This window comes from Scophthalmus maximus, chromosome 5 (assembly GCF_022379125.1).
Source record: "Scophthalmus maximus strain ysfricsl-2021 chromosome 5, ASM2237912v1, whole genome shotgun sequence".
Lineage (NCBI taxonomy): Eukaryota > Metazoa > Chordata > Actinopteri > Pleuronectiformes > Scophthalmidae > Scophthalmus > Scophthalmus maximus.
Genome location: NC_061519.1, coordinates 1,935,292 through 1,948,820, shown reverse-complemented (window position 1 = coordinate 1,948,820; position 13,529 = coordinate 1,935,292). Strand labels below are relative to the sequence as shown.

At 45.1% G+C, this 13,529-nt stretch overlaps 1 protein-coding gene across 1 annotated transcript in view; it reads left to right on the top strand.

The window, feature by feature from the left end:
• Positions 1 to 3,322: 3,322 nt before the first annotated feature.
• trim71 (tripartite motif containing 71, E3 ubiquitin protein ligase) overlaps positions 3,323 to 13,529 on the top strand; it is a 33,899-nt gene continuing 23,692 nt past the window's right edge. Inside the window, exon 1 of the mRNA XM_035634689.2 lies at positions 3,323 to 5,188. Within this exon, the coding sequence (XP_035490582.2) occupies positions 4,427 to 5,188 (762 nt within the window). The 5' untranslated portion in view covers positions 3,323 to 4,426. The remainder of the gene's footprint in view (positions 5,189 to 13,529) is intronic.

The following is a 13,529-nucleotide window of genomic DNA, read 5'->3' as shown; positions in this document are numbered from 1 at the left end:
TTTTGTTTATAATGTTTTTTAAGTTAAGTGAAAATTTGTCTGAATACATTAGTTGAGAGACTGAACTATGTATTTCAAAAAATAGTGGAGGTTCTCTGGGGGACTCTAGTGAAGTCTTGGTCAGTTGTCTTTTTATTATGCAGAAAAGTAAGCATTTTCTTAATGTAGGTATTGGCTAATACCTCGGGAAAACTTAAATAAACATGAAGAAAATAATATTCTCTTAAGCATGATACTCTAAGCAAACCTCACTTAACCATAATAAAGTACTATAGCACCAGAGTAAAAGGGGATGGGGGTTCAAGTTATAGTGGGGGGTAACTGGCCCCAGCTGCATCTCTCCCTGTCCTCCTTTACCTTCACGTTTCTTGAAGTTTCTGATCTAATTTCTACAATTATTACAAATGTAAAGGTGTCACAGCGCCACATAACCACCAGGGGGAAGTGCTGGGCTGCCGTGAGACAACAAGCCAAGTAGAGTTTGATTACCTACTTAATATACAGATGTTGGGTAAATCAATGAAATGCCTTTTAAAAATAAAAGTTTCCTGAGAAGCTGTGTGGATGGCTGTTGTTGTTGTTGTAACAGACGGCTTCATTCAGCTGGAGAAGGTGAGGCTTGTGAAATGTGAAGTAAAACTGAGCCTGGGAGAGCTTCACGTGGTCTGGACACAGACATATCTATTGAAATGTTATTTCTCAAGAGGCCCACATCAGATGATATGTGCTGTAAATAATGGGGAAATTACTGTATTGGGTGAGCGGACGTCAGCGCGTGTTTCATCCAGAGAAGGAGAGGATGCTGACACAAGAAGTGTTTGTGTGGCTTCTGTGTCGGTCTCTCCGTGACATCGAGTGCCCTTCAGATCTCAGCGTGCGTCAGCGCAGACACAATGTGATGAAGTTGCGATTCTGCTCTAAACATCCTCTGTAGTTGACGCGTAAACTCTGCAGCCAGCATTGCAGGGAAATTTTCAGCTGAATGCAGTGGCTGTATGTAAGGCCTATGACAACCATAGCGATTCGTGGATTATCCTGTCGGCATCTCTCTGACATGTCGTCATAACCTCTGGCATGCTTTCGGGCCATTCATCCTTTTATCTGCCCGTGCTTTCTTTAATCACCTCGCAGGGTCCCTGTAAATCACCTCACCGTCTCCCCCTTTTGGTCGGAGTCACTGTTGTTCTTTCCTTTAACTCTGAGATAAATGGTGTGACATTTGTGACCTGTGTCAAGTGATGTGTCCAAATGTGACATGGCCCTACAGTTATAGTTTTGACCTTTTCGTAAAAAGGAAAAGAAATGAAAAAGCCTGTGTTTTTGTTATTGAGCCTAGCCCCTTACTTTATTTTTCAGTCAGAAAAGAAATATAACATCTTTATCATAACATCTGTGTTATTGATATTATTGTCCTTTAACAGAGAATTCTTTATTTTAACATTGCTTGTGTCGGTTTACATTTGCAGTAATTTATCCTTTTTCGTCCTTTCTATCCATTAAGGGTGGAGGATGAAATCAAAAAAGTTCAATGATTAATCTATTGGATTATTGACAGGAAATCAATCAGCAACTATTTATATAAATGGCTAATTGTTTCCGTGTCAAATTATGACATATAAACAGTCATATCTGTAAAAAATCAGCAAAGTGATTGACACATTTATTTAATTCTCCAATATTGTGACTCAAACACATGACTTCTACTGGGGAACAGTAACTTCGCAGGTTGGGAAATGAGTTCCCAGAGTTTTTATAGTTTGGGCTCCCACTTCTGTTGCATGAGGAGGGAGGGAACAGGAGAGCGATCCACAGCAGAGATCGATAGCCTTCCACATCCAGGTACTCTAAGTCCACGGATACTGTGGTGTTCCCCCCCTAACCACATCGCGTGCTTCGGAGACATTTATTTCCACAATATGTATTGACTTGTTTTTTGTTAAGCCCCTTTAAGAGCCACATGCTCAACTCCGAGTTCAAGAAATCAACAAGAGACGATGCATTATTATACAATTAGTCAAAGTACTGATGTGAAATGTATATAAAAGGATATAAAATATGGATTTTAGTTTAGGTCTGACATTTGAGTCCAGAAAATGTCATAAAATGGTGAAAAATGTCAATCGGGTTTCCCAATATCCCAAGATGATGTTTTGTTTTGTCCACACACCAAAGATATTTAGTTTACTGTCATAGAGGAGCGAGGAAACCAGAAAAAATTCACATTTGAGAAGCTGAAATCAGAGAATTTGGAACCACTTAATTAATACATATAGAAAATGATTTCTTATCGACTAATCGATAAGCTGCTGCAGCTCTACTATGGTTCATTTGCTCTTCACTTAAAAACCCCCAAAACATTTAGCTTTGATCAATAGAATTTTGGCCAATTTTCATATCGTTCACAAGATACACAAGTGTCAGCTTCGATGCGGAATAAAAAAACTTCAATCATTAGATTAATTTAACACAACTTAATCGTATCAGTCCTCCAGGGTCATTTAAACCTAAATACTGTTATGACCATCAGTCATAATTGACTTTTATGTGCTGCATATTCTGTGCAAACAGTACATTTATAGGCTTTTATATACATTCAATTCAATTCAATTCAATTTTATTTGCATAGTGCCATATCACAACATACATTGTCTCAAGGCACTTTACATAGTGAGGTCAATATTACAATACTACAGGGAAAACCCAACAAATCCCACAATGAGCAAAGCACTTGGCGACGGTGGAGAGAAAAATAATAATTCATTATAGTAAAATTAATAATTAGGGAATACTGACACTTATAAATGCAGTGATGTTATTGATGTTGACATGTCATGTAAATACATGGGGACAGAGAGAGAGAGAGAGAGAGGGAGAAAGAGGGAGACGGAGACGGAGAGAGCAGGAGAGGGAGAGAGATGCTCATGGTATTAGTTCCCCCAGCAGTCTAGGCCTATAACAGCATAATAAAGAAATGGTTTATTAAACCCCTGAGCAGCTCTAACTATAAGCTTTATCAAAGAAGAAGGTTTTAAGTTTAACTTTAAAAGTAGAGAGGGTATCTGCCTCCCTGACGCAAACTGGCATATACGTGATTATAATAAAGGACTCCGGGTTTTTGTTCCGTTTCCTTTAATTTCCTTTTTCCTTCTCTTGAAACAATTCTTTTTTGGGGGTGGGCGAAACTGCGCTCACCCTGCCAATCAGAGCTAACTGACGCTCGCGCGCACATGACCCCGCCCCCCCTCATCGCTGTCGGGCACGAGCGTTCGGCGCACACACCTCTTTCTTGCGTAGGGCGGAAGTGGGTCCATTTTCCCCCCTCTCAGTCGGAGAAGAGCAGCTCGAGGAGCAGGAGCAGCACTCGCCCACGGGAGCACACACACGCACACACGCACACACACACACACACACACACGAGTTTATGTTAATGACAATTCACCGGAGAGTGTAAACAACGGCGGACAAGTGAGGGACGTAGTTCAGGTCCGTACAGTCGCTGGGCCGAGGTTCCCCCGGTTGTAGGGCGCGCACACACACACACACACGCATACACACGCCGCCCTGCACATTCCTCCACGCAGACAGCCCGAGAGAGGGAGAGCCAGCCGACGGACTGGACGGGGAAGGGGAGCCGGACGCGGCCTCTTCACAAGGTGCACCCGCGAATTCACCAACGGGGGGCTCGTCGTAGACGCCCCGGCGGATGTTTGGACCCCCCCCCCCCGCGTTGACCCGCCGACCGCCCGACGCCTTCACAGCCACAACCCGAGGCTCGCTACCAGGTCGTTGCTTTGATGAGTAATTCCCGGTCCCTCGGTCCGAGGCTCGCGACTGCCAACCGACCGCCGGCTGCGCCCGACGCCGCCCGAGCCGGCCCCGATGGTGGACTAGACGGAGGAGCGCACGACGAGCACGAGCTGGAGTAAAAGGAAGAAGAAGGAGGAGGAGAAAAAGATTGGAGATCCTCCGGTGCTCGTGCGGGGTGTTGTTTTTTTTTGTTGCAACGCATTGCCCCCGTAGTCATGTTGCCGTGTCGGTGGGGGAGGAGAGACGGAGCCAGCGTCGCTCCCCTCTCGGGTGTATTTCTTGAGCCTCGACGAAGCACCGCCGGACACCTCTCTCTCCACTGAGTCACCTCGTCGGTCCCGTTTGGAAGAATGACGCGGGTGCGTGACCCCGACTTTCTCTGAACAGCCTGACATCTGTTCGTTTCCGTTTGTTTTTTTTGTGTGCGAGCCGATCTTTGACCGGCCTCCCTGTTTCTGCAGCGGCTCCGAGTTATATAATACAGAGAGGAACCAGCCGACTTTGTGACCTCATGAATCTACCTCGGTCAGCCCATTGTTTCCCTCCACCACGCGCCGCGCAGCCAGTGTCCCCGGGCGAGCACGCTGTAAACTGAGCCCGTGTGTCGGCGACGCTGCAGATGGCTTCGTTCCCAGACTCGGACCTGCAGACGTGCCCGCTCTGCAAGGAGCTGTGCGGCTCCTCCGCTCCCATCTCCTCCAGCTCCTCCACCTCCTCGTCCTCCTCGCACACCTCGTCGTCCTCCAGCCAGACCAGCAGGAGGCTCCACGTCCTGCCCTGCCTGCACGCCTTCTGCAGGCAGTGCCTGGAGGGTCAGCGCAGCCCCGGGGAGCCGCTGAAGCTGCGGTGCCCCACCTGCGACCAGAAGGTGTCCATCTCCGAGGCCGGCGTGGACTCCCTGCCCTCCTCCAACTTCCTCTTCAGCAACCTGCTGGACGTGGTGGTGAGCTCCGAGGAGCAGATCCACAACAAGAACGGCCACCACCACCCCCACCAGCAGCACCACCACCACCACAGGGGAGGCCTGGGTGGGGGCTCCTCCAGCTTCCGTCACCCCCATGGAGGCCTGCTGCATCAGCACCATCTGGCCGAGCCCCAGTGCAGCTCGTGCGACGAGGAGAACCCGGCCACGTCCCACTGCCTTGACTGCCAGGAATATCTGTGCGACAACTGTGTGCGGGCGCACCAGCGGGTGCGGCTGACCAAGGACCACTTCATCGAGCGCCTGGGAGAGAGCCTCCACATGGGCCGGGTCAACGCCAACAGCAACCAGGGTCAGCCAGGGGTGTCGGTGTCCCTCGCCCAGTCCCTGCAGAACAACTTCGCCCTGCTTTCCCTGTTCCAGGACCGCATGAGCTTCTGCCAACACCACGACAATGAGGTGAGTACAGCAACAACAACAGCAGCAGCAGCAACAACAACAACAACAACAACAACAACAACAACCTAGATCACTGCCCACAGAAAGACAGATGCAGGCCTGCGTATGTTTAATCTTTTGGATAACACATTTGAGAACTGAATGGGAAATACATCCATGTCACGTCTAAACCTGCCCCACTGGTTGGGTAGGGTTGGTAGTGCTATAGCATTTTATTAAATGTGTACACACACACACACACACACACACACACACACACACACACAGTCTAATAGCATTACGTGTAGTATAGAACCATACTTGGGGCCATATGGCCTTAGGTTCAAAGGGAGCTGAGTGGCTCTTCACCTAGTTCCCTGGAGACAAACAGGCACGTGTGCTGAGCTGGATTTACACACAAACACACACACACGCGCACACACGCACACTTATTGGCTTGCAGTCTGGTTAATCTGTACCACACCATCCATTCAGGGGCAGGGAGAGGCCCATGTAGTAACTGCACACATGTTTCTATGACCGTTAGAAGTCCCATCCAAGGACATATTATGGAGATCTAGCCTTTCTCTGATAATGGGAAAGTCAAGTTGGAGCTGGGGCCCAAAGTTCTCTCTTTTTTTTGACCATGTGATCAGGGCACAGTAAACTACAAAGGCCTCTAAAACAGGAAACAAGCCTTTTCTTGGTTTAGTAATATGGTCAGGAAGAATAACAAATATCATAAGTGTGTGCGTGTGGGGGGGGGGATATCACTTCTAGTTTCTGTTGATGAGCTGAAGGAAGGCTTTCCTGCTGCTGGAGTTAGTTGGGAACATGCATCACAACATATTTTGCAAATTTTCTGTTTGTTTGTGTGGACAGCAAAGTTGGAGCTCCCGTGGTGTATTTAATCAAACGGTCATCAAATACACCATTTGATACCTCAGCAAAAGTTAGAGCTTTGTTAAATATTTTACATGACCAATTACCAGGCTCGGGCAACACATCAATCTTTAAAGTTACAGTAGTGTGTGTGCACCTAATCCCCTGTTCACACATGCACAGTCAAACACATGTGACGCAGCAGGATGCTGTTCACTGAACCTGAAAAAGCACGCCGGTTCCTTGAACGCCCTTTTTTTCTTTACTTTACACTTTTCATAATAACAAGAAAGATCTCTAACAAAGTGTTTTGCTTTCATTTATTGTAGAGTTCTCTCTCACTCACTCTCACACACACACACACACACACACACACTCACACTCACACTCACACACAAACATTAACCCGTCTGTCATTGTCTGACTGGCCATTTGGAGCACCGGGAAACACAACAAGTCCCCCAACTCGTTCGTCATTGTGTACACCTATCAATTGGGTGCGCACGTGAATGCGCTGCGTGTGTGTGTTTGCTGAGCGATCACAATAATCACCTACCTCAGCTTCCGTCGCATGTGGAATACAGTATAATTCTGTGGGGAACGCTGACCTCAGAGGGCACCTGAAATGCTCCACACTGAAGAAGACCACAGGCTCTGAAAAGAGGAAGCATGGTACTTCTGGCTAGATGATAGTCGAGTCACTCACAGACCGAGTGATCCAGATACAAAGAGTTGAGTTAATGAAGAAGCAATGTGGCTAGTTGTGGGAGGAAAAAACAATGAAATTACCAATGAAAGTTTTTTTTAGTTTCATAAAATGTGCTGAAACTGAATGCAAATAAAATTGCAGTGACATTTACTAATGACTAATCTGTCTTTAGTTTAAAAACATTAATTGGTACAGCCCCCCCTCCCCCGTCGAGTGCCAGTAAATAGGTGGATTCTGTTTTCCAGTAAGGCCGTCATTTCCCAGTTGAGTCTTGCTCTCTTTGCTTTCAGCCCTGGGGGAGGGAATGACACAAGAGAAGGCTGCTCTTTCTCTCTTTGCTCATGAGCACTGAGCAAGCAGAGCATTGTCCGTTTACCCATCTCCATATCATTATATGTTTAAATTGCTCATGTACCCTTTGAGTCCATTGGAAGACCAGTTTTGGCCCGTTGTTGTGTTCTCTTCATCTGTTTGTTTTTGTTCTATCTATATTTTTGTTTATCCAGTGCAAATTTGCTCAATACTCCTGTTTAAATTTTCTTTTTTCAATCTTGTTTATTTAGTTACACTGTCAATAGCAGTAGAAACAGGAACGTCTCTAACACAACTGTTCCTGTTTCTACTGCTATTGTCAAGCAAAGTTTGAAGAGATATTTTCTCTTCATCTAGTTTTATGGGTTGTTGGAGTGGAGTGGTTTATTGCATCCAGTGAGGGATCTTATCTAATGGGCTCCTTTCACGGTTGCAATTTGCAATAACTAATTGTAGTCATTTATTTCTATCCCCTCAGCCTATTTCATCAGGTTTTCAGTAACGCACAAACAGTTGGGGGGGTTTGTTTAATTAATCTTTCCCTAATTTTGGCTGTCTTGGGCCCCTGACTAGATATTTCCTCTAAAACGAGCTCAGAGCATACTATACACGTTTGTGCAGCCCGTTGGCCGTAAGCCTGTTGCCTCTGCTGAGTATTCAAATGGGACTCTTAACAGAAGAGACAAGGCACTGAATCCAATTTTGTCGGGGCTGCTCTGAGGTCAGCTCAGTGTGCCACGGTTTTCACTCCAGCATTTAAAATATTAGACTGTGTAGTCCCCCCCCGAATTTGGGGTCTGTCCGCTCTGCAGTGTTATTTTAACTTGCCCAGAAATGTCTCCTGTCCCAGGAGATTGGTTATAAAAGTTGTTACCCAATGTCCTGATACGAAAAATTTGGTATGACTTGTGCTAATGCAATTGGAATTGCGCAGTTGTGGGTGCTAAAATCAATACCGTGGTGGGCACACACACACACACACACACACTTCACTGTGTTAGGTACTTGTATAAATTTGTGATGTGAGACACTACAGTGTTGTTCAATATGTTATGACTTGATATGAAAAAAAATAATATTGAAAGCTGACTGCTGCTGGCTCCCATTTCAGTTTGAAAATTAGTTCACTGAGTTTCCTTCCCTTTCCCCTGCGGAAAAAGCAAGTGGCATGAGCCTCGACTACCAGTGGTGAACGCAACATGGATAACTAATGTAAAGTGTTGCTAACACTTATTGTAAGTAACTGTTATGGTCCAAGCGAAAAATACCTTAACCACCGCCGTTCTAGTATTTTCTTTAACCTGGCAACCATCAGCAGAGTATGTCAAAATGTGATTATTATTTTTTTTGGCGCGTTAGTATGGATGGAGATTATTTCTGATGAAGAGGTAAAACACTCTGGATGGAGATCATTTTCCATTTTAAACACTCATTCAAACCAAATAATCTGTGGGCAGCAGACCGCTACCTGATGCTGTATGCATCCGGCGCCATTGAAAAGTCACACGGTCGCATGCCGAGCGCCTACAGGTGATCGCCGCTAAAACGGAGGCGCCTGCTGCTCCAGCTTGCAGCTATAAGTTTGCAAATAGAAGATACATTTGAAGATATGCCGCAATGTCGGCGCCCCCACCCCCAAGGTGTTTACAGCACATGACGCCCCCAAACCCCATTGTTTGTCCAATACTGGTCACCACTTGCAGTGCAAAAAAATTTAACATTGTACATCATCTAATTGTGCTATATATTATAATACAAAAATTAATGATGTATAAATTATGCATAATAAAAGAAACTTTTGAGAATTGTTATGAATAATTTCATCCATTTTCAACTCATTAGCAGCTGCGACCAGACTCGATGAATGTTTTAACAGATTTAACACAGTCTGTCAAGCGATAGAGGGTGAGGATTGAGGGTGGCGACGTTGAGCAGTTAGGTGGAGAAGCAGGAACTCGGTGTGAGTTCGGCAATGGTTTCGTGACCGAATTCCGGGCTTGTGCTGAGTTCCAGGTCTGCCTGCTCATACCTGGCACTGCCTGCCTGCAGTCCAGCGAGGGACTCAGGAAGACCACGCCCACTGAATCTACACACAGAGACGCAAACAAACACGCACGCATGCACACAAACACAGAACTGATAGACAGAATAGGAGCAGTCAAGGTGGAGCCGTGACATAAACTTTATTTTTGCGGTGCCGTCATCCATGGGGGGCGCCGCAAACATAAAGTTTATGCCTCAGCACTTGCCTATACAGCATATCAGAGCCAGCCCTTGGCATAAAGGCTCTGATATGCCACAAATGAAACGAGCAGTCTTCACACAGAAAGTTCTTATTTTTGCAACAATTCACAGTTGTCCTGGCATGTGCGCTGTGGTTGTGTAAAGCATTCCGCGGTGGACGGGAGCAGTTGGAAATATGGCTTTTCTACATGTTTTAAAGCTTGTTGAACAGGTCTCCGCTGTTAGTGTGTGTGAGAGAGGAGAGGCTGTAACCCGCTGTTGTTTTTGCTCAGGCGCTGTGCCTTAGCCTTATAATGTCATTGAAAACCCTGTGTAAATATATGGTGCGTGTAGATATTATTTTTGTAACTCACCATGTTTCAGGCAGTCTTTTGCGATGCTCATTGTACATGTTCATGTTGCGTTGGCGGTGAAAATACATTTGATCTGTCAGCACTATAGGACATTTTCTATCCTTAGACCTTGAATGTAGTAAGGAAATACTATGACTTTGTTTTCCTTTTAGTTGGAAAGGGAACAGAGCAAGGATTCCTCTTTCAGGGTGAACATATAAAATAAGAAAATATAATGGTCAGTAAAGTACAGTAGAACAAAAGGAAAATTAAGTGTAGTCAAAGCCTTGATAGTCAGACTTGTTTGCAGAGAACACACACATTTCAATATCAATGTAAATCAATGGCCTGAGCTGATAAAAGTGGAAATGGCCCTTGTCAATTCAGTTCGTGGCACTGACATTTTCTGTCTGCAATCGAATTTGTGTACTGTAACATAATTAAGTTATTGTAAATTGTAAATGAAATTGTGTTTTAGCGTCATTGAAAGAAGAGTAGGATACTCTGACAAGGAAGCTCATGTGAAATCCTTTGTCATGTTTACATTTAACTGTACTGTCCCACCCCCTACCCCCTGCTTTACTTTGTTAGTTTTCTCCATGTCTGTGCTAACAGATGTAACATGTCATTTTGTAGTGAACTCATTGTTGAGTAAATCGAAGATAATTGGGGGGGAGGCAAAAAGAATCAGTAATAGTAGGAGCTCATTTATTCCCAAATGATGGCAGTGTATAGATTGGCGCTGAAGAAAAGGTTTCAGTTGATGCAGCGGGCTGTGAAGGGAGTGGGCTGCTCACTGATAGGAATGTGCACGGTTTGTGCACGCGCGACACAAATGAATACGAGGGTCCTTTTAAACGGCACAAATGTCATTATTTACTCGTGTGAGGCAGCAGAAGTCGGAGAGGATTCCACTGTGTCTGAGGTCGAGATGGAAAATCAGATTACATCAGAGGAGGGTGCCCTCTGCTCTCTGTGGTGTCGCTCTCCAACGTTCAAATACGTCTGTGGCTCCATCTGAGAGGCGGCTAAAGATTTGATAATCCTACAAAATGTCACTCTGTAGTTTAGATTAAACTGTTGTCACCGTAGCTACATGCCTGGCTGTGCACGTGCATGGCTTCCCAGCGCGAAAACACGCACATGCACTATCTTGTCTTCATATAGCAGGTGGGGGGGTTACTAGAGCAGACTGGGAGTGGACAGAAAGTAGTTGCTGGGCAACGAGCACCTAAAATGCATTGTGCTATAAGAAAGAGGTGAAGTTGAACTAATCAGTTTGACGGCCGACCAGTGCTCTCACATCTCCACAGGGAGCATTACCGTCTCACATTAAAGTAAGGAAGGATGGTGAGATGTTTAGTTGCAGCGGGGCGTCTCCAAATATTATTGTTGTCTATCGCACATTTCCACTAGTGTGCTTTTCTTTGTCGAAGTTTACTGCTGTATTTTCTAGTTCTGCAGAGGAACACATTCACTTGAAACCTACGCTGGGTCTGCTTTGTGATCAACCCTTTTACTCCCCTTCTCTGGAGCTCCGGAGCAGGGAATGTTTGTAAGGAAACCTAACCCAATACTGACGCTGATACAAGGCCAGAGGAATTCCTGTAACTTGAGTTTATACCTCCTGGGTTCTCTGTTCCCCTTCACTCTCTCTCTCTCTCTCTCTCTCTCTCTCTCTCTCTCTCTCTCTCTCTCACACAATCACACTCACAGTCACACACACAGTCACACACACACACACACACCCTGGGTATTTCCTCTGCAAACTCCTGCCTTTCTCATCAGTGCTCTACGGCTGCTCTGCGTCAGAGAGGATGGACATTATAGATGCCGAAATTCTCCTCAACGTGATTTAGCATCTGTTGCCGTTGATGGGCAAGTGATTACATTTCATCACTCCTGGAAGTATCCGTGTGAGTGTGCGGCAGCAGGCAGAATTTTCCTTTCCATGAGTATCTCCCATCTGTAGGTAGTTATCCTCCGAAGAGGATTTTAGTGAGTGTTTCCACACAGCCAGCCGAGTTTGGATTGTATGAAGTTGGACTTCCAGAGTTTTAATGCGCAGCATGTGCCAGTAATTAGAGAGCATTCTCTGTTTCCTGTGTGTTGTGAACGTGTTTCATGTCGGCTAAGGAGGAGTGTGCATGTGCGTGTGTGTCCCGGCTTTGATGTCCATTTGAGGACTTGGGCCATATAAATTTAATGGATAGAAAGGAAGGCATTTATCACATTCTCTTTGACAACGGGATTTAAAACCCATTCAAAAGCTGGAACATGCCACTTCTCACCTCAGTGGTGGGGCACAAATGGGGCTTTAATTGGCCATTATTTGACCTCACTCAGCAAGATTGTGCCGTTAACACATTTATCGTTAAAGCTCTCAACTTGATTGGGGGACACGGTGCAGCTTCCAGCAAAGATTTGTCCACCGTATGTGGTTTTGTAATATTATGTATAAACAGCTGGCACAGTTGCTGCAGGGCACGTTTTCCTCTTAAGCATCAGACTACACAAAGTAGCAAACCAGTGCGTTTGCAAGTTTAAACACAACATTTTTATGGACCACTTTCTGATGTCTACTGTACACTTTCTATGTATTATTTTCCTACTGCTGACATCAGTTTATGGTGACGTGGTACATTTGCCTGAATTATATATTGCATTACACTCCAGCTGTGCTCTGACAAACAACAGCACTCGGTGGAAAAAAATAGTGTCCCCTCATTAAGATGAATGGAACAGCCACATTGACAACAGCACAGCAACCATAGCCTTAAAAAAAAAAAAAGCGATGTAAAGAACCACTATTGCCAGGCAAGACGCTGCAGTGGACGATCAAATATGTGCAAGCGCACACGTCTGGCAGAATACTTTGTGCTGTACACATCATAATTCTGCTGGTTACCTCGTGACTGTCTGGACCGAGTATAACGCAGCATGGTGTTGTAAAATCAAGATCATGAGTGTAAACATTCACTCTCATGGATCAACTGACCTTCTAGGAGGGGTGGAGTTAATAGAAATCATTAAAATGCACGTGAATTGAAAAATGGAGCAGTAAAAATGAGTGTGAAATTAATGAAAATGTTGCAATTAATAATCAATCGATTCCATCAATTCAATGCAGATTTTAATTAAGACAGTCATTACATAAATAGTGCATCAACTTAAAAATAAAAAGTATCTCCCTGATGTCAGTAAACTAACAAAGTAATATTTCTGTTATTAAAACCTCGAGTGAAGCTGACATCAGTCCGCGTCGGTCCCCTCCTCACCCCTTTCCCTCTGCTGTCGTTGTGGATTCCTCGCCTACAGGTGATCGACGCTAAAACGGAGGCGCCTGCTGCTTTAGCCTGCAGCTATAAGTTGGCAAATAGTAGATACATTTGAAGATATGCCGCAATGTCGGCTTCCCCACCCCCAAGGTGTTTACAGTACATGACCCCCCCATCTCACAAGTATTGAGAATGCAAATAATAATGGAAAGGATGAAAAGTAAGTTACAGCACTTGATTAAATTCCTTGATTGTGGTGTACAGTGTTGCGTTGATCAGTACGTCATTGAAATGCTGCGTTAGTAGACGTGAGGTTGGCAGACGTAGGTCGTAGCAGCAGTCAATTTGTGAGATGGTCAATCCTACATTTCTGACACTGTCAGATTCATGTTCAAGGGCACAGTGGATGTTATTCAGTCAATAAATATCGTCACAGTTTTGGCTTTTTTTCTGATGCACACTGTTGTCGGGGACGCATATTTTGTTACGTAGGATTCTTCACACTATAGGTTGTGCTTCAGTTGGTATTTGTGTTGTTTCGGCTTGTGTAACCAGACCTCTTCCTGTAAAGGTCACGCTCCTTAGGCTGCAAAGTATGCATGCCA